At 38.0% G+C, this 18,857-nt stretch overlaps 1 protein-coding gene across 18 annotated transcripts in view; it reads left to right on the plus strand.

Moving 5' to 3' along the window:
• The window catches only part of TUB (TUB bipartite transcription factor), a 157,555-nt gene that overhangs the window by 121,198 nt on the left and 17,500 nt on the right, over positions 1 to 18,857 (plus strand). For 5 of the 18 annotated variants that reach the window (XM_009684711.2, XM_009684715.2, XM_009684713.2 and 2 more), the window contains exon 4: positions 9,017 to 9,154. The exons of 8 other annotated variants lie outside the window; for them this stretch is intronic. In XM_009684711.2, coding sequence (XP_009683006.2) covers positions 9,017 to 9,154 — 138 coding nt within the window. The remainder of the gene's footprint in view (positions 1 to 9,016; positions 9,155 to 18,857) is intronic. 5 more of the 18 variants (XM_009684712.2, XM_009684714.2, XM_068944974.1 and 2 more) reach the window with 1 other exon arrangement.

Genomic DNA, 18,857 nt, shown 5'->3' on the forward strand with positions numbered 1-18,857 from the left:
TTGTCCTGGAATAGAAGAACATCAACCTGGGGAGCTGTTTGTAGATAGATATAGTGGAACAGCATATTTTGTTGGTTAAGCTGATCATATATTTTTTTCAATATAAAGGAGCCCTTAGCTGCTCTTGAATCTCTGCAGGGAGTTGCAGGGTGATTGCTGTTAGTCCTCCCTTTGCAGGTGTATTCTGTTTTATCCAGTTTGAAGCTGCAGGGAAGAGAATAAATCTAAGATGCAATAGGATGGAAGGATGTTAATTAAGGGCTGTGACTGAGCTCCGCTGAGGCAGCTCACAAAGAGGATAATACAAATGTAGCTTTCCTATGTTTCTCTTGACTAGGATTGAAGATGCTGGGATCAGTTTAGCTATCTGTATGAAACGGAGCAGTCACGGGGCTCTTTTAGATTTTCATTTTATTAACATAATAAAAGAGTGAATGGATTGCTCTGCTAAAGGCCTGTCTTCACAAAGTAAGGAAGAGAGTCACCAGCAGCACCCTATTTTTTCCTAGATACCTTCAAAGCAGAGAGCTGACATGGTAGGATGAGATGGTTTCTCTGTTCCCTGTCAAGTTTTAATATTAATTCCTCTAGGTGCCTTCAGGCTTTTAGGGAGATAGGTGCCCTGCCGCTGAGGAAATGGATCAGCACTGCGTAACTCACTGTGCCAAATTCCCCAGACAGATGATTTCTTCTCAGCTCCTGCTTATGTTACAGGCCAAAGTTTTCAAATCCTGTAGCTTGTGAGTTACTTGCATGCAGAAGTAAGAGGTTTGTTTTGTTTTTTTTTTTTACCTTTTGGTTACTAGTGTATTGACTAATTAATTAATAACACTAAAGTCTTGAAGTTATCTGTGGGAACGGACATGAATCAGGTCGAACAGGCCAACCTGAGATAAAATGAAGCCTTGGCACTCCAGTCCATAAGAGTGGCTAGTTTGAGCTGGAGTATTAGCCAGTGGTTATGCCAGTTAGCCACTCCAGTGAATATATTTCCCAGCACTTGCCTTTCAGTGTCTGCATATCAGGTAGGATCAAGCATGCAGGGAACTGCTTTAATTATTTGGAAAGGATTAAAGAGATATTAAATATGAACAGAATCTCTTGTTTTATAACCCATGCACGCAGGAGCCACAAGCATACTAGTAGGAGAAATGGTTCCATGCAACATTCTAACGTAAGTCTGGGGCAAAGCTGAATATAGGGAGGTAAAGTGTTTATATAAAATGATGAATGAAGTGTTCTTTTTTAGGCTGAAATGAAAGTAGTAATATACTTTTGGGACTACACATATAGTCTAGACCCTGAACTGTCTGGCTGCTATTTCAAGCAATAGGCATCTTTCCTTTAACTTCCGTCAGGTTTGGCTCCAGTTGTAACTATCACAAATAATGCCTGTTTCTCTTGCGGCACCAAATACAAATTCATCTCTATTTCATTATTATAAATAGCTGAATAAGAACCCATAGCAACATTTTGTATTTCCATTAAGTTTATATTATATATAAAAGAAAATATTGAAGTCATTTATTCGCATGAATAAATTTGACCCTTCTGTGTAGAAGAGACCACTTTACAAATTGCTTTGGTCTTCTCTGTCTTTTGTTCTTGTTTATTTTCTCTTAGGTGTCATTGCAGCCTGTTTGTTTAAAATGTTTATTAAATTCTGTTTGCCATTATATAATACCTCAGTCACATCTGCTGGTTTGTTTTCACATATCTCTACACCCCTTATTTTGTGAAACTTCTTGTGAACTTGAACAAACATCTTAGCCTGAATTGAGATGGCAAGATTCTGCAATGAGCACGGTTCTGTTCAGTCAGGATTGCAAATATATACTCGGCATTCCTGGAGCTAAGTAACATGCAGAGATAAACTAGTTACCGCAACAATTTAATTACATTATTTAATTACGTTTAATGTAAATTATGAAAGTGCATTTTTATAGGGAAGAAGAGTAATTGTATTTCTCTGAAAATGGTACATTTCCACTGGGGAGAGATTCTCTTTTCACAGGACTGAGTAAGGCAAAGATTTGAACAAGTGCCAGATAAGCGTTCATTAATATTTCCATACTTTGTTGCAGATGTGGCTTTTCTTAAAAGCTTGGAATTAGAAATGTTTTGAAATAGAGACTCTCAAAATAATTTTCATGGCAACTTCCAGTGTAGAGTTTTGGATTAACCATGTGTAAAAAAGCAAAATTACTTTCCTGTTTGACATTTGGCAGCACATCTAGATAAAATGGTTGCGTTGTGCAGATTTCTGATGACAAGTCATAGCTCTGAATTGTTATATTTGACAGGTCATTCTGCTCTTTTACCATGAGTGATGAGAGTTTTCTGATGAGTATCAAGCTATCAGCTTACAAGATGGACATCAGTTAACCATGCATTTTAAAAATACTTGTGCATGTTCATCAAAACACTTTCTTGCATCCCTGTTTCCTGACTGTGAAAGGAGAAGGTGTTTATGTATTTTTTTTTAAGACAGCGAAAAGTATGTTCTGTGCATAAGACTGTATTCTTAATTCTTGGAATGCTGCCTGACCTTTCAATATCATGTGGGTAAAGTACTGTGCTTCAAATAAGCATATAGTCTGAGATCTCCCTTTCAGCCACGATCCCTTTGCCTTCATGCTTTAAAACATTTTGATTTATCAACAGTCTGTATTGTGCTAGTGCATTTATAAAAGAAAAAAACTAACCTGATAACAAACACAACAGCAAGTAGTAAGTATTTTAGGGGTCTTTTGGAGCATCTTGGTACTAGAAGATTTGAGGAGAAGGTTTGAAAGCAATTGCTGATAATAGTTTGAAAATCTCCTTTTTCTTTGCTTTAATATTGCACATAAACATATTTGCTTAAAGTTACCATTTCACAGGTAGCCATTATTTTTGGTCCTCTGACAATCTCAATGTTGCAGAGCAGCGGGCCAGCTGCTCCCAAAGGGGAAGTGAGCTGGGAGCTGAGGACAACCCCAGCACAGGCAGTGCCCTCACCAACAGGGTGCTGTCCCACAGAGCTGGATGCCGCAGGCAGAGCCAGAGGCTGGTAACAGGGTCCATCGACAGCCCCAGACACAGCAAGTGGTGAACCAGGGCCAGGGTCCTGCTAGGGCTCCAGTCATGAGCAAAAGGAGGCAGGGCTGGAGACACAGCTACAACATATATATGGGGTTCTCCATCCAGGAGGTGAGCGTAGGGCTGAGAGCATTCAGGAGTCGGGCCTGGAGTCAGACCCACCTACAGTGTAGGTCAGGAAGGGGCTGCAGGCCCTGGGCTGAGCTTAATTGGATCCCTGGGCCCATGTGCAGGGGCTGGGTTGGAGGTCCCAGGTGAGGCTGGTCAGGGCCATTAAGGCCTATTGGTGCACTCAGGGCCTTGACTCAGTTTTGTTACTCCTTACTGTGTCCTTAATCTTTCTGCTATAGATTTTTCCACAGATAACTTTAGCTTTCATTATCAATTGTCTTTCCTAAGGAGTCTGATTCATTGTTATCAACTCTCCATTTCACGTGTTCCCATTTCTTCCCAACTCTGCAGTCAGACAACAGATGCCTGGGGGTGAAGGGAGATCTGTTTCATTCATTCCTTTGTTCCTTCTGAGGAAGTCCCCTTGTAACTATGAGGTTTTGATACTGTACTTAAGCAGCTCCAAATTATTGTGTATACTTTTTTGGTTTTTTGCAGCCCACTCACGTTCAGTTTCATTTATGAGTATTTTCACCTTTGTAAAATCAGCCTGGTCAACAAATCAATGTTAGATACATAACCTGCAAGGAGCCACAGTGAATTTACTGTCAATATGAATTTCTTTAAGGGATCTGGAATCTCTTGGTAAATTACTAGTTGCAGGAATAATATTTTTGATTCTAAGCATTTTGAAGCAGAAATCAAGTCTTCATATGTGATTAAATAGTATCTAACATACCACAACCCTTATCCTAATTTAGACCTTTGTATTTAACTATTTTTATCCTCAATATGTCCTTTTTTTAGGTCTTCTATACAAAGCTAGTAAAAATATTTCATCATAAATACAGTATTTTCCCATCTTCACCTTACTAAGAATGTTTCTAAGAGAATCCAGTGTCTTTTAGATGATTGCAAAAAGGCTGGTCTAGCTCATAATCTGAAGTTGATCAAATAAAGTAATAATGAGTGACAGCCCAAATAAACATTAATATTCACTAATGCTAAAAATGTTACAAAGAAAGGTAGCAAGCTGTTTTTATGATGAAACACAAGAGCATCTCAAACAACAGTAGGAAGAGGCTGACTGCACTAATTTCCTAAGATGCCCCTGGTTTAGCTTTCTTTGTTTGATAGTCATTCAGGCTTTCACTTTTACTATGAGAGGACATTGATAAGTAGAGTGAGTATTTGCTTTATACACTTGAGCCAATGATTTGTAACACATGACTTATCCATCTGGTTTAGCCTCTTTCTACTTGAGGTGTTTTTCAGGCAGACTGCACAATTTTTTAATGTATTCATTTTTAAAAATTTTTTTTTTGTGATTTTTTTTCCTCCCTTCATTCTTCACATAATGTGCTGATCAAGAATATTTTTTCTTTTAGCGCTTGGCATTTTTTATGTGATAGGGATTGGTAAGTTATGATTGACAGATTTTTTTTTTCTTATTTTTTCCTCTAAGATCATAAGAGTGTGCAAGCACTCCTATCAAGAAATATGGTATGCAAATGAAAAAAACTACATTTTTTATGAATGCTGCTTTAAAATTAATTTCCTGCGTGAATTTGTGATCATGAGGGACAGATAGAAAAACATCCTTTCTATTTTTATTCACTTGAATACGTTCAGACAATTATCTTTCAGTATTTTTTCGATTTTGCACTGTCTGCATCACAAGTTATTCACTTTCTTACAACTTGCATCCTTTTCTTTGCTTGTGAGTTATAGCTCTATCCTGTAAAATGCGATATTGTTCAACACACAAATCGTTCTGAGGGAGACTTCTTTTCCCCGCTTTCGGCAGTTAGAACGTTGGCAAAGCAAGGGAAAGCCAGGACACTACCTTGTTCTGCTTTCATAAGTCTTCCTACGCTCACCTACTACTATGTTAATATACTGCTTGTTTGTTGTCGTTCTTTTCTTTTTAGTTAAGATCCTGAAATAATATAGCACTCTTTTCTGTTTTCTGTTCCTTCAAAAGTAATTGTTACATATTACAACGTTGAAGTTAGTAGTCAGTACTTGATTTAATGAACATGTATGAGTAACACTAAAATTAAAATCGTGTCATTGTATTATTTGGAAGTGTGCCATTTATCTTATGATTTATGAGACCAAAGGAGAAAGAGACATCAAGTTTGACAGTCTAGCGTTATTTGCTGTTTGGAATTCTGTTCCATCATGATGGATCCTGCTTGCATTTTTGTCTTGCCTAAGTGCAAATGCTAGTACAAACAAGTAATTCTAACAGAAAAGGAAAAAAAAATTTTTAAGTGAAAATTTGAATAATTTGGATAAGAGTATATGGAATATTGGGCTAGATTTTGAAAGCAGTCTCCTAATGGTTAAGGTAATGGTTACCTAATGGTAACTATCGGTTGGGATTTTTAAAGTTACCTAAACCTTTTTTGTAGTGAAATGAATGTGTATCTGGGTGATTGAAATTCTTTAAAATCATCCCTGTAAGTGCATTTAAGGTATATGCATTTTTGTTCTATGCTAGTACCATCGTTATTTTAAACTTTTTTGTTCAACTAAGGACACAATCATACTGTTATATCTGTAAATGTTATCTGGGGAGGGCAGTTTAACTCATTTTCCTCATTCAGGCTTTCTTTTGGGGATCTGTGCATTGCTTTATGGGGCTATATAAGGTTTGTGGAAAATGCAAATTTGAGTTTGCCTTGAGGTTCCCGTCCTGCTGAGATGGGAAATTCTTACACAAGACTGCACAGAGATCTGTGCAGAGGTGTTGTCAGACTGTGGATCTAAAAACAGGCGCTCTTGCATTTGCTTAGTGATCCAAAGATGTCGTAAAGAACAGAGGGAAGGATATGTGATTCCCTGGCTACATACTGGGTGATGACCATCACCTCTGCAAATTGTTCAGTTATCCCTTCATCTCCACAAAAACCAACTAGAAGCGGTGTTGGATAGATAAGTTTAAAGCTCCGCACGGGCTGCAGAGTGAATATGGAGCTTAATGGAAATGGTAGTTCTTTTCTTGCAGGTATTCGGGGTTGGAGAAAGCAGGGGACTGGAAAGAGAATACAGAATTTTCTGTTTTGCACCACAGCTAAAGCTGTTGGACTCACTGAGCAACATAGGTCCACAGAGCTCTCTTTTGGAGGCCCACAGACTTTGGAAAATAGACTTTTGTCCATCCTCTGCAAAAATCAAAGTATTGGCCCTGTGTGACAGGAAATGCTGTGCTGCAAAAACTTCACTTCCTAGCACACTGCAGTGGTTAGCTCTAATACACGAGGTATTGAGCAAGGTTAGCACTCAGAAGAGTAGTGATGTACCTGTGTGCTTAAATGCAGAGCTGAGTCCCCTGGAACTTAATGTTTTCCTGACTTGAGTTTGTACAGCCAGTAGTAAAACTGCACGATTTCTTTGATACCTGCAGTCACCAAAGAAAGTATTAGAGAGTAGATGAGCCTTAGCCAAGATCTGCTGTTGTCTGAATAATTAATAGCTAAGAATAAAATGGTGGGTTTTTTGTGTGGGAGATAGTATTTTTGGGTTAGGTTTGGGTTTATTTTAGATGTAGTACTTTAAATGAAATGTTATGGCTCAGAAGAGCGTCCTTTAGAAACAGGGCGTTCCATGTTAACTCCTTTCATGAACCCAGCTGTAAGTTTTGTGTATGTATGGTTTAAATCTTATTTGCAGTCTCCATCACTTATGTCTGAAAGTCCTGTCTCCGGCACAGCAGTGACGGTATATGTTCAAAACAGCCGTTGGACTGAAATCTTGCCTTAGCCTTTCAGATCAAAATAACAGAAATATTCCTTCTCTCTCCTGTGGAAGTCCCACTCCTGTACTTATAATCAGATATCTCTTGACGAAAGTTGTGAGACAAAAATAATTCATCAAACTTTGGGCTTTTACGTATTAGATCAGAGGATGGCTGACAAGATAGTGAAGATAAGTTTTTAATTTTTCAGTTAACAATGTCAGAGTGTTTCATCCCTTCCTGATTAATCGTTATTTTGGGCTAAGTAAATGATGTTTCATCTGAATGAATGAGTATGGCCATATTTAAAAGGCTTTAGAGAGCTAACTGATCGTTGAATGTAGGTCATTTGAAAAGTACTGAATTTCACTTATAAACTGAATTTCATCTTTGAAACAAGGAAAAGGACTTACCCTAATTATTAAAGGGAGACTGAGCTACGGATATAGGACAGATTGCTGGGCTCGCAAATACACCTATTGAAAGACAGCACAGGCAGGGGCTTTTTGCCCTGCTTAGTTAGAGGCTGCCATGCTGCCTTTTATGTACCATTTTCCCTGAGGTTCTGTGCACTCACTTCTTTGTTTATGTCTTATTCATTATCCACAGTGCTCTCTGACGCTCAGCAAAGGGACTGCAATCTTGTGATTAGTGTTTAATAAGACAGAGGAATGAGGAGTCGGGCGATGACAAGCCGTTTCTTTGGGCCACTGATCACACATACTTCTGCCAATTTCATGCATGTTCTCTATAGAAGTTGAGTAATAGTAATGCTATTTATAATAGATTGCTGTGCCAGGGGAGAGTAGCTGTGGGTTTGTAAGCTACATTTCACAGAGACATGGCTAAATCCATTTCATCTTATTCCTCTGAGGATCACATTGGTGTTCCTATGGCTGTTCATGTAGGTGAAGGATTTGGTGAGCAGGGATTTTTTTAAAGTGATCTTATGAGCAACCAGTTCTTTCCAAGAAGGTTCCTTAGTGGACATAATTTTTTCTTTTAAAGAAAACACTTTAGTTTCTGGTAAAAGAGAAGGGGATGATGGGAGGCCCCAAGTGCCAGAATCGTATTGCTCTGTGATAAATCCCTGTCACCATGTGAGGCTAGGGGGCTTAGCAATTAACAGAGACTGAGCAGCTGGTGCCAAAATCCCTCAGTGCCCACCTCTAGGTTGTTTTGCCTGGAGCTGGGAAGTTGGATGACTTATGTATGCATTTCACAAAGGTAATTGCTTTTATGCCTTTGTAAACTCATTTTTATTTCACTTCAAGGCTTGCCCTGGCCGGAAGAATGAGTTATTCTATGTGTTGCTTTCCTCGATTTCAAATATTGAGCTCAAAGTATGTAATGCTTTTAAAAAGTGATAAAACCTCTTTTTACTTTGAAAACAATTAGCATGTTATGCTGACGGTCACAGTTCATGCAATGTATCTTATGCTGAGATTTCAAAAGAATGAATTAATTTGCAGACATTACAAAATGAGAGCAGTTTGTAAATTCAGCCTGGGCTTTTATTTCTCCGTAAATGCATAGCACTTCTACTAATCATAGCATGGTATATACAATTGTATAAGATGTATGTTTTGAAAATAAAAGTTCTGATGAATCTTTGCTTATGGGGTTAGGATGTAGGTGTAAGCACATTCACTGCAAAGTCTAAATTAAGTCATTCCGTCTTCATGCTGCCACTCTTGATGGTCAGTCTGACAGAGTTTTGGTATGAGGAAATGTGCTGCTTACACTAGCTCAGCAGCACATTAATATTCTGGTGTTATTTTTGGCCTGAAAGATAGGAGGTGATGCATTATTGGAAAGAGAAAACAAGTCAGGAAATGCATCCCATCTAACCTAATACCTTCAGTTTTTGACTATCGCTTTGCAATTTCTGGCTTGTTCGAGTCTCTTCTCTGCATGAATTATCTGAAATACCAAGCAAACTGTAGACTCTGCTATGTCTGCTTACTCCTTTGTGCCTTCACAGAGTTCTCAATTCATTCTCTCGTCTCTCATCTCTCTCTCTCTCTCTCTCTGTCTCTCTTTGTTTTTCTCTTTTGATGGGGGTACCCTGAATCTCTCAAGCAGTGCAGGAGGCCGAACAGGAAGATGTAAAGGTGGTAGTGGACGCCCAAGCTCTGAAATCAACTAAAAAAATCAAGGCAGCAGCTGCAAGCTGTCAAACTGGCAACACCAGAAAGGAGAAAAAAGGGAAACACAAAGGTTAGCTGCATGCTGTTAAATGTCAAATGTTGAATTGCCTGCAAAATGCTCCTATTTTACTTATTTATTTATTTATTTATTTATTTTTATTTCTTTGAATACCAGTGAATTTCTGATAGCTGGAAATTGACTAAAATGAATTGATTAAAATTTTTATGAGACTGGAAAATGTGGGTGACTTGGGTCCTGTCTCAGCATGTAGAGCCTGGGAGTGAAAGGGGGCTGAAATTTGTAAACCAAATCTTTTCCAAAACAGCATGTTTATTTATATTCTATATTCTAGAGGAGGAAAAAAACACTGATGCAACAGACAGCTGTGTTTCATGAGTGTGAAGGAAATGAGAGCCATCTTACACCAATGTGTTTTTTAGACTGTCTGCATGTAATGTAATTTGGAGGAACAGCCTTAAATTGCAGTCGTTTCTGTCCAAACTGTTACTGAAGTTTAAACTTAGCACAAATTAGAAGTTAATTGGAAGTTTTGGTAATGGCTTCAAAACCAATATATCATCCTCAGTGGTGTTCTTCCAGTTGTTACTTCATGGTTACTGTATCCTACCTGGTCAGTGCAGGTGAGGTGTTTGTATAAAAAGCTGTCTGCATTGACTTTGGTAAAACTGAGTAGACAAAAGAAAATGTACTATTTATAATGACAAATGAATAAGTAGAAATGACATTGCCATTATTAGCTTTACTACCTGAACTACATAGAACAGATGGAAGAAGTTGTTCCATGAACTACTTTAGAGGTATGCTGGTTATTTTTTTATATGCACGCACGCACAGACACGCACACGCACAGACACACACACACACAGATTTTTGTAGCAGGACATACATATCTTTTTATTTGATGCCAGATGACTAATCAAATTAGTCAATGTCTTTCCAGTGACTTTCCACGCTTGTTGGATCAGGCCACTGTAACACTATTTTGCCTGGACTGGACTGCATTCTCGTCCTGTGTATGTCCACCAATCTCTCCATTATTGCTTAAGTAAGAAAATAGTGTATATCCTTGACAAGTCTGCTTAACGGTAATAATGACTAACAAAGGTAATTATTGAGATCAGAGTACTGGGGCTTGTCTACAGGGATTTTGCAGGACCTGAGCCTACCTTATCAAAAGCCATTAAACCATATTGCAGCTTAATTTTTGAGATCTGAATCTACAACTTCTCTGTCTGTAGTCCTTTTAACCACAAAGGAAGATCTAGGTCAGAGGGGCTTTAGATTGTAGCCCTGAGATGAATTTATTTATTTATTAAAAAAAAAAAAAAAGTGTACCAATATCTGGCTTAAAATAATAAATAAAAGTTAAAGGTAATTGAATGTAAAAATTGTTGGCAAGATAAGTGAACAGAAAGCTTCAGAACTTATGCAGAAAGTAATTCTGCTCCAGCACAGAAGTACAGATACCACATTTTATTTGGAAGTGCATCTTATAGTTTAAAAGAAAAAAGACACCTGATTTAGGCTGTAACTGATCATTTTGCAGGATAATACATCATTGTTACTGCTACTGTTACTGTTAATACTGAGCCTCTCTTTCAGCTCCTCAAGTGCCCGTTTTCCCTGTACGGGCACTCAGTGTAAGTATTATATTTTGCACAGAACATTAAATACTGTTCTAGTCAGTTACAGTTTTGATTTGGCAAATCTATGTTGTATGACACCAGCATACATATAAATTTACACATTTTCTAGGCAGTTTTCTGAGTTCCTATGCTGAAATACTCCATGAATGAAGTCCTAGCTCCAGGCCTGGTGAAGTTTTTGGGTTTTACTGCACATAGGAAAAAATAATAGCATGAATGTATGACTGCAAATACTGTTCTACCAAACAGTTTTCATTTGCATGCTGGAACTGAATTTGCTGGCTGATTGTCTTTGAAATTGTTTGCTATGTAGGTGACTTATTCCATGGGCAGCATGCGCTTACTATGAAGGGGAAGTTACTCAGATTTTTATTATCTCAGAGCAGGTAATAAACTAGTATTTTTCTTACATGCCAATAACATTTTTCTTCAGCTTCTGAAAAAATCCCCAACAGACAACTGTCAGCATACTTTAATGGAAGCCAATTGAGGCAAGTGAAAGTAAAGTCATTTAATATGTAGGCAGGGAACTTTTGCTAATTAGGTATTCTAATCTCTTTTTTTTGTAGGGTGGTAGTGAGACTTGCACAGGTCACCTGGGCATCCTGATACTGCTATATGTGGTGGAAGTTAATTTGTTAACTACAGAAGCTTCTGCTTCTGTAGCAATTCTTGTTTCTCCTGCTGTGCTGTGCGTCATCTTCCTTGGCCTTCAGCATTGCCCATCATTTGCAGCTTACATCTGTGATCCCTTAGGTTGGGGGCGTCATTCATCAATTATACTAAAGCAACTTTTGAAAATATCTGGGAGTACCTCTTCTGGAGTTTATATTGATGATTAGGAACAAATTTAAAGTAACCAAAATCCCTTTCAGTTAAAGTATGTTCAGAGTATGGAAGCAGCACCTTCTGATCCAGCTAATCTCCTTTTTCCACACAGTACTATTTAACAGTTCATTCATCTCATCCATGGAATTCTCTCTAGTTTACCTTTGATAGTGTTGTAAACCTGGAGTATTTGCAGGGGTTTGTAATTTCAGTCTTGCGTCTTAGCAAAGCTGCAAAATATTTTATTATTGGATGAAACAGAAAAATGAAGTGTGACTTTGAAATTCCAGAGGGATTTTACTGATGAGTCCACTGCAAGCACAGCTAACTTGTGTTACATGGGAGTGAAGAAAATGCAAGGGGTAGGGGAACCTTTTAGTGAAACTCATGGTATCAGTTTTTCAGTTACTTCTGAGAGTAAGCATGATTCTTTAGAAAACAGTCTTATAGGAATGCTGAATGGATTTGCTAGTAAGTTCAGATCGAACTAATGAAAATGGGTGATAAATGTTTTATAGGTAAGGGGAAAAGATACTTATTTTGAGCGTCACACTTCTATATAGCTCTTGGTGTTAATTGTGGAAGAGTATATAATATTTCCATACTCTAGGTGAGCAGAGCACTATTCTAAGTTTGAATTTTTTCAGACACACTTGGCTGTGTGTATATTCTCTGTTGTTGGTAGAAGGTGAGAGTGATTCAGTTCTTGAACTGAGTTTTTTTGTAGCACAACAGGTTTTGTTGGAGGAAGAACAGAATATTGGTTATTAGATCAAAATCGTGGAAGTTAGAGGTTCTGTTTTCAGCTTTGGAGTTGGTTTAGTTGTTGTCCCCTCTCTGACTACAGTGTAGGGAAGGATATCTCACTCAAGTTGTGAGACTTGCTTTGTGCTTAAAAAGGTCTTCAGGATTCTAGAAGGAAGGGGACTGTCAAACTGTCTATACCTGTTTTATTCCAGTGATTCAGAACTAGTGTACAGACATATTTATTGAATTTATTTTATATATGTTTAGGTGTATAGTATTGATGAAATTCTTACCCTTATTTTGCTATACCAACCTTTCTTCTAGGAGTTACTCTTTTTATTTGATCTGATTCAGTCAGGTCTGACAGCCGTGTTTTATTTTTTTGCTTTTCTTTGAGTTGTTACAAAACTAGTAGCAAGGAAAGAGAGTCCTGCAGTTTGAATTTTCACCTGAACACTGTAGGTCACCTTGGAAGGAGCTGGTCAGGTGCTAGTTTTCTTTGACTCCCACTGGGAGCTACAGTCAGTCACCAGGAGTTGCTCAGGTTCTTGCCTGACCAAGCTCATAATAAACATGAGCTACGTTTGTTTGGCTGCATCCATGTTCATGCACTGTGTTTAGCTGAACCATGTCCTCTGTAGCACTTAGAAATCTGGGAAAGGCTGGTATAAGGGCGATGAGAGTGGGGAAAAGCAAAAGCATGAAGAAAAACTGCTCAGATAGGTTAGCCTCTGCACCTCACGCGTATCATGGGAAGAGTGAATCTACACAGTACCTTTGACAAAAGAAATCTGGGAAGATGGTCATTTGAAAGCAGTATGAAGAAGCTCTGGGTCTGAAAATTTAGAGATCAGTCTGGTGACCAGAAGAAGCTGAAGGAAACGATGTGGACGGCTGTGTCCGTGCTTCCAGTCCTCGACAAAGTAGTAGTCCCAGAAGCTTTCACAGGGGCGAGCAAGAAATTTAAGCTTCTCACAATCTGCAATGAGTTTTATTGCCCATATGGACTGCCCTCTAGCCTCAGGAAGGAAATAGTGAAGTTTTCTTGTAAGCTTGGGAATTGCAGAGTTACCTGAATCTTTGAAGTCTCTTCCATTGCCATTAGATGACTGAGAAAAGATTTTGCTTGGTTTTGTGGATTATTTGGGGGGAAAATTCTCCCCTTGTTAACATTTGAGCAACCTAGATTTGTTTCATGCTGTAACTTTTGCGTGTCCTGTAAACGAGCAGGATGGCTGCTAAAGGGCTGAATACACTTCACGCGCTAAAACAGCATGTTAAAGTTTCTTCTCTGTTTAACGATAGTGAATGTTACCTTTCTGAGCATAGCTGAGCCCTTTGTGCTTTAAGAAAAGAGAACGTTTAGATCTGATCTTATGGATAATGGGCTAATTCAGAGTGAAAATCTTTGAATTATACATGAATAGCTCTTGAAGCGGTGGTATAATGATAGTGCTCTGAATCTTAGATGTGTAAGTGGCTCCAAGAATGATGAAACTACGATCAAATAAATGTGAGAGAAACGCTAGGTCTAATGAGGTTACCGTGGCATAAGGCAAGAGAAGAACATGGCTAATTGCTTATGTAGAGGTGATTGTTCCTCTCAAGGTAGGGGTCAGTGCATTTTGTAATTCTGTGGTGGGTAGTATGGTGCTTAGCAACTCTTTCTAAATCTGTGATTATTACTGGTGTTTCACTCTTAATGATGCTATCCAGTACATACTATGCCTATTTTTAAAAAGAAACATACGTCATTTTTGTGGGAAGGAGACCGCAAATGCAGTAGATTGCTTACATTTTGTAGTAGCTCAGCTGGTTAAACCGATATTTCTGAAAACTTTGGTTTCCTAGTTTATTGTTGGATGTAATACTGAATATTGGAAAAAACAAAATGAAACAAATGAATATGTACAATGCTTACCTTTCCAGTGGAGACAGTGGATCAAATTCTGGCTTGATTTGTAACTTTCATGATGGTAGAAAGGTTTTGAACCTGGTGTACAACATTGCCAGATGGTCCTAACAGAAAAATAACGCGGACAAGTAAAAAGTTACAACAGCAACCCTATGAAAAACATGCACTCTGCTTAGTGTTACAAACACAAAATCATAGCATCTGTAATCTTTAGATATCAAAAAGCTAAATTATTCTTTCAGAATTGAGATTCCTAAAGATTACAGGTGCATATTAGTGTGGGGTTTTTTTCCAGTGTAGGTTTGTGAGTAAATTAATAAACATATCTGGTAAAGTTATTTTTTGGAAGGGTGCATGTACAAGGAATTGGGCAGACACAGATCAGGAAGATAAAAATAACCTTTTAAAAAAAAGCATGCAAAGCCAGGAGCTAATTCAAAGTGAAATCTGATAGGAAAATTCAGGAATCATTCTGTGAAAATGTTTTTGTTATAACTGAGCATATAGCACATATAGCATGTAAATATGTCCTAGGAGAAGAACCCTGCTTTGAACTGCACTGGTTCATTCACTGCCATGGGCCATATAAATGAGGGTGTTGGCACTTAAATCTGCAATCTGGAAGTTTAAGTGTTCAAATAAATAATACCTCTCCTGTGATTTTTCTTTTATGTGTTGCGTTACATTTATATAGTATGTTGGACATTCCCTACTGCATTTATGAGATTCAGAAAGCAAAATGAGCTGCTCTGACGCACAGCACTTTTTCTGCCAGGATGGCTATTTCATTTCTTGATTTGGTTTGCTTCTTCCATGTTTCTTTTCTCTCTTTCACGCCTGTCTGTCTGTTTTGATTTGTGCATCCTGTCCCATTGTTATATGCAACAAGCAACTACATTAATGCTGGCCAACTAAGAAAGCAGCACCATTTGTTGGGCAAGAAGCATCATTTCTCAGCATAGCACTTCCACGTCTGACAGGAGAAGAAGAGTTCATGCACAGTAGATATATCTTGGTTTCCCTGCACATTACAGAGAAAGGGCAGAAGGAGAAACAAATGAGTTTTAGCCAAGAAAAACCTCGATCTGACAACGCTTTCAGACTATGCTTTGGCAACCCATGAAATTTCTTGTGTGGAAGTCATTTTGGCTTCCCGCAAGATACAGATTTATGAAAGTATAGACCTTGCTATGGTTTTCTTGTTTTCATCAAGGGGAACACAGAGCTTGTTGTTGAATCAGAACACTGTATAACTATACTTGCTCTTAGTGACCTAGTCTGGTGTTAGCAGTAGTCCCTCTTCTGATAGAAGTTTGGACTAAATCACCTCCAGAGGTCCTTTTCTACCTATATTTCTAATTGTGCCCCTTCCCTATAAACAAATACCTTTGTGATTTTTGCGTGTGCTTGCACCCACATTGATGGACGCGCCCATCCTTTGGAAACTGAAGTTTTAAACAGGCATGGTGTGGTACTATAAAATGCGTGAAAGCTTAGATTTGTTTATCATGCATCATGAACATTCAGCAACATTTTCCCATTTTATTCCTTTTCCAAGGCTTTTAGTAGCCGCTCTCCTATTCTTTATTTATCCCATATCTTTTTCTCCTTCCCTTGTTTCCGTCCTGGATCTTTTGAATGTTTGTGTAGATAGTTGACACTGTGGGCATTTAAAGCAAAGAGAGAGAGAGAGAGAGAGAGATCAAAGTTCAATACATATCCTCCTAAAGTATTTTAAATTTCTTAGCATTTAAATGAATTTAGATGATAAAATCAGATTATCCACATTCTGCATGGTAGTTTAGATTACAAGCCTCTAAGAGCAAGGTTCTGTCTATTTATAAACACTGTCTAGGACATTTTAGGTGCAAACAGAATACAGGCATTGATAAATACTCATTTATAGGATGGAAATGAGAGAGATTTGCAATTTTTGGTCATCTCTTTGTTTTCATTTCTGTCATTTTGTACCTCTGGGTTTCATCTGAGACATTACCATGTCAAAGTTTGCCAGAAGATATTCACTGGAGAAGCTGGTGTTCTGGGGGTTGTTTCAATCTTTCTCTTTCTTCCTTGTCCTCATTCACGGTTGCCTAGTGAATAATATAAAGAATTCATTTTCTTAGCAGGTGTGCAAGAGCTTTTTCATCAGTTCATCTCTGCCTGACTTTTGGGAAAATCAGTAGAAAACCATGACACTGGCAATAAAGACTTTCTTTTTGTCACAGCCTGCTCAGCTTCTTTGCCTCTTTTGACCCTGTTCTTTAACCAGGAAACTTATAACTGTAGATATGGCTAGTTTGTTTTTATTGCATGGTGAACCATCCTTCCAGTAGGTGAGCGGAAGGACAAGGAATCAGTGAGGCAAAGAAAGTGAGAGCGTAGGGAGAGATCCACCTGGAGTCATCATAGTTGCACAGGTTTGAAAGTGCTTTCAGATATTAGGTGGGGGTTGGTAAAATCGTTTTTGAACTGTGGCTTGCAAAGATACACACACACACACACACGTGACCATATATATTTATATATATGTGTATATATATATATATATATATATACACACACACACGGAGAAGTGTATGTGTTGCTTGCATTTTACATATGGATACATAGACAGATTTGTGCATGCTCACACACACAAATGTTAAATAGCTAACAGTGTATTTGTCACAAACCATCTACAGCATCAAGAATCTTCACTGTTTTTGTACAGTATTATAATGCAGCAAAGGTTTACTTTTTGTTTTTTCTTTTTTTTTTTTTTCTCTCTGGCTACATCTTCCATTCCCTTAAGTGGGGTCACCAGTGGAACCATTCATAATAATACACTTTACCAACGATGCGCTCTTCAGAATGCTGAAATTGATTTTTCTTCTCTAATATGTGACCTACCAGTGTAACCTTTGTCCTAATGCCTAATAATACGTGATGTTCCTGACAGCACAGGATGTGAGCGCAGATGTTCTACAGGCGTCAGAAACAGCAGCCTCAGTGCAATTAGCTTGGACTGTCAAATGCTGTTGGAGGCATTCAGTGTTGCTGCAGATCTGTGTCTGCTTTGAAGTAACTAAGGTGTTTTGTCTTTTTGATATGGGTTCTCAAAGTTATGTTTGTAACTGTGAATGCCCAAAAGTTAATAAGGGGCTTGATATGCACAAGGCGTGAGCATCTTGCTTGCTTCATGGGTGCTTAGCGCATTTGAAATTCAGAGTATTAAGGTAAGAACCTAACTTTAAGCAGACATTTTAAAAATTATGGTTAATGTGGATAAAGTTATTAAAAATATCACACTGGATCTGAGCAGTTGTCAGTCTGTTCTAGTGCACCTTAGCTGGAGCACGTATCTCGAAATAACTCACTTTTAGGAAAAATGCTATTCTAATCATTGTCATATAATTTGCTGTGTTGCAGATATAATACCAATTCAATGTGTATTTTGTCCTTGCTAACGTACTGCAGCTATGGATATTTTTATTTCCCAAAATATATATGTCAATCTTTGGATACCATGAGCCCCTTAAGTTCCTTGTGTCAGTGCTTCTGTCAGTGTTGCTGCTTGCTTGTTTGCAGTGATTGCTTTTTTCAGGTTGACATTTCTTGCCTTTCAGTACAGTAAATGACCTGATGAAAATCCTTATTCCTGTACTGTGAGGGAAGATAAATAGAAAGTCAAATTTCGCTTGTCTATCTCTTTCATTGTTTACTTTTCTGGTGTTTGATTTTGACCTGTGTTTTATTTTATTTGATTTAGGCTGCATGAGATTAAAGTATGGTATCTGCAACATCAGTGTAACACATTATATGAGTTAGAACATTACTTATCTAAGAAAAATGTAAGTAGTAAATAATTGCAAAGAGATCTTGTCTGTTAAGGGCCTAATGCTTTTCAGTACCTTTGAGCAATAATAATTTGAGGAGAATTTAAATCTAGGCTGGCAAAGCTTGCTGAAGAAAAAAACAGATTTGTGGAGTTGTGAATAACCCCGTTGTTTTTCCATAGCAATCTGGGTATCCAGTAAACTAGAATTAATCCAGACAAAATACATTATTATGAAACTAGATACAGGTTTTATATTTAGTAATAAAGCATGTGGATCACACTTGCAGCTTGGCAGACTGTATCCTGGGAAAGAATGGCTACTGAAGACAGACAGTCAAGGAGAGGGGCTCTCTGTTATGCCTTATATTGCATAAAAGGCCATTACTGAAATACTCATGTTCCAAATTTCAAAGAGGATATTACAAACTTTTGAAGAATTCAGAAATACTTGAAGGGCGGAGGATCTGAAGGCCGGGAAAAAATGCAGAGATATAAATAGTTCAGTTCGTTTAACTAATCAGTGATAAGGTTAAGAGGTGTTTTGATGAGGACTGACTTCTGAAAGAAGATAACTGATAGTATAGAAGGTCTATTGACGAACTGAAAAAGGTGTAAAAATAAACAAGTAGCTGGAACTAGCTAGGCTAGTTCAGACTATAAATCATATACATTAAAAGGGAGGGTAGTTAACCACTGGAACAATTATCACGGGGTTGCAGTACATTCCACCTCACATGAAGTGCCTGTCTGAAATTGTCATCCTGCCAAGTTGATAGAAACATTCCCATGGACTTC

The sequence above is a fragment of the Struthio camelus genome, chromosome 5, assembly GCF_040807025.1.
Source record: "Struthio camelus isolate bStrCam1 chromosome 5, bStrCam1.hap1, whole genome shotgun sequence".
In the NCBI taxonomy this organism is placed as follows: domain Eukaryota; kingdom Metazoa; phylum Chordata; class Aves; order Struthioniformes; family Struthionidae; genus Struthio; species Struthio camelus.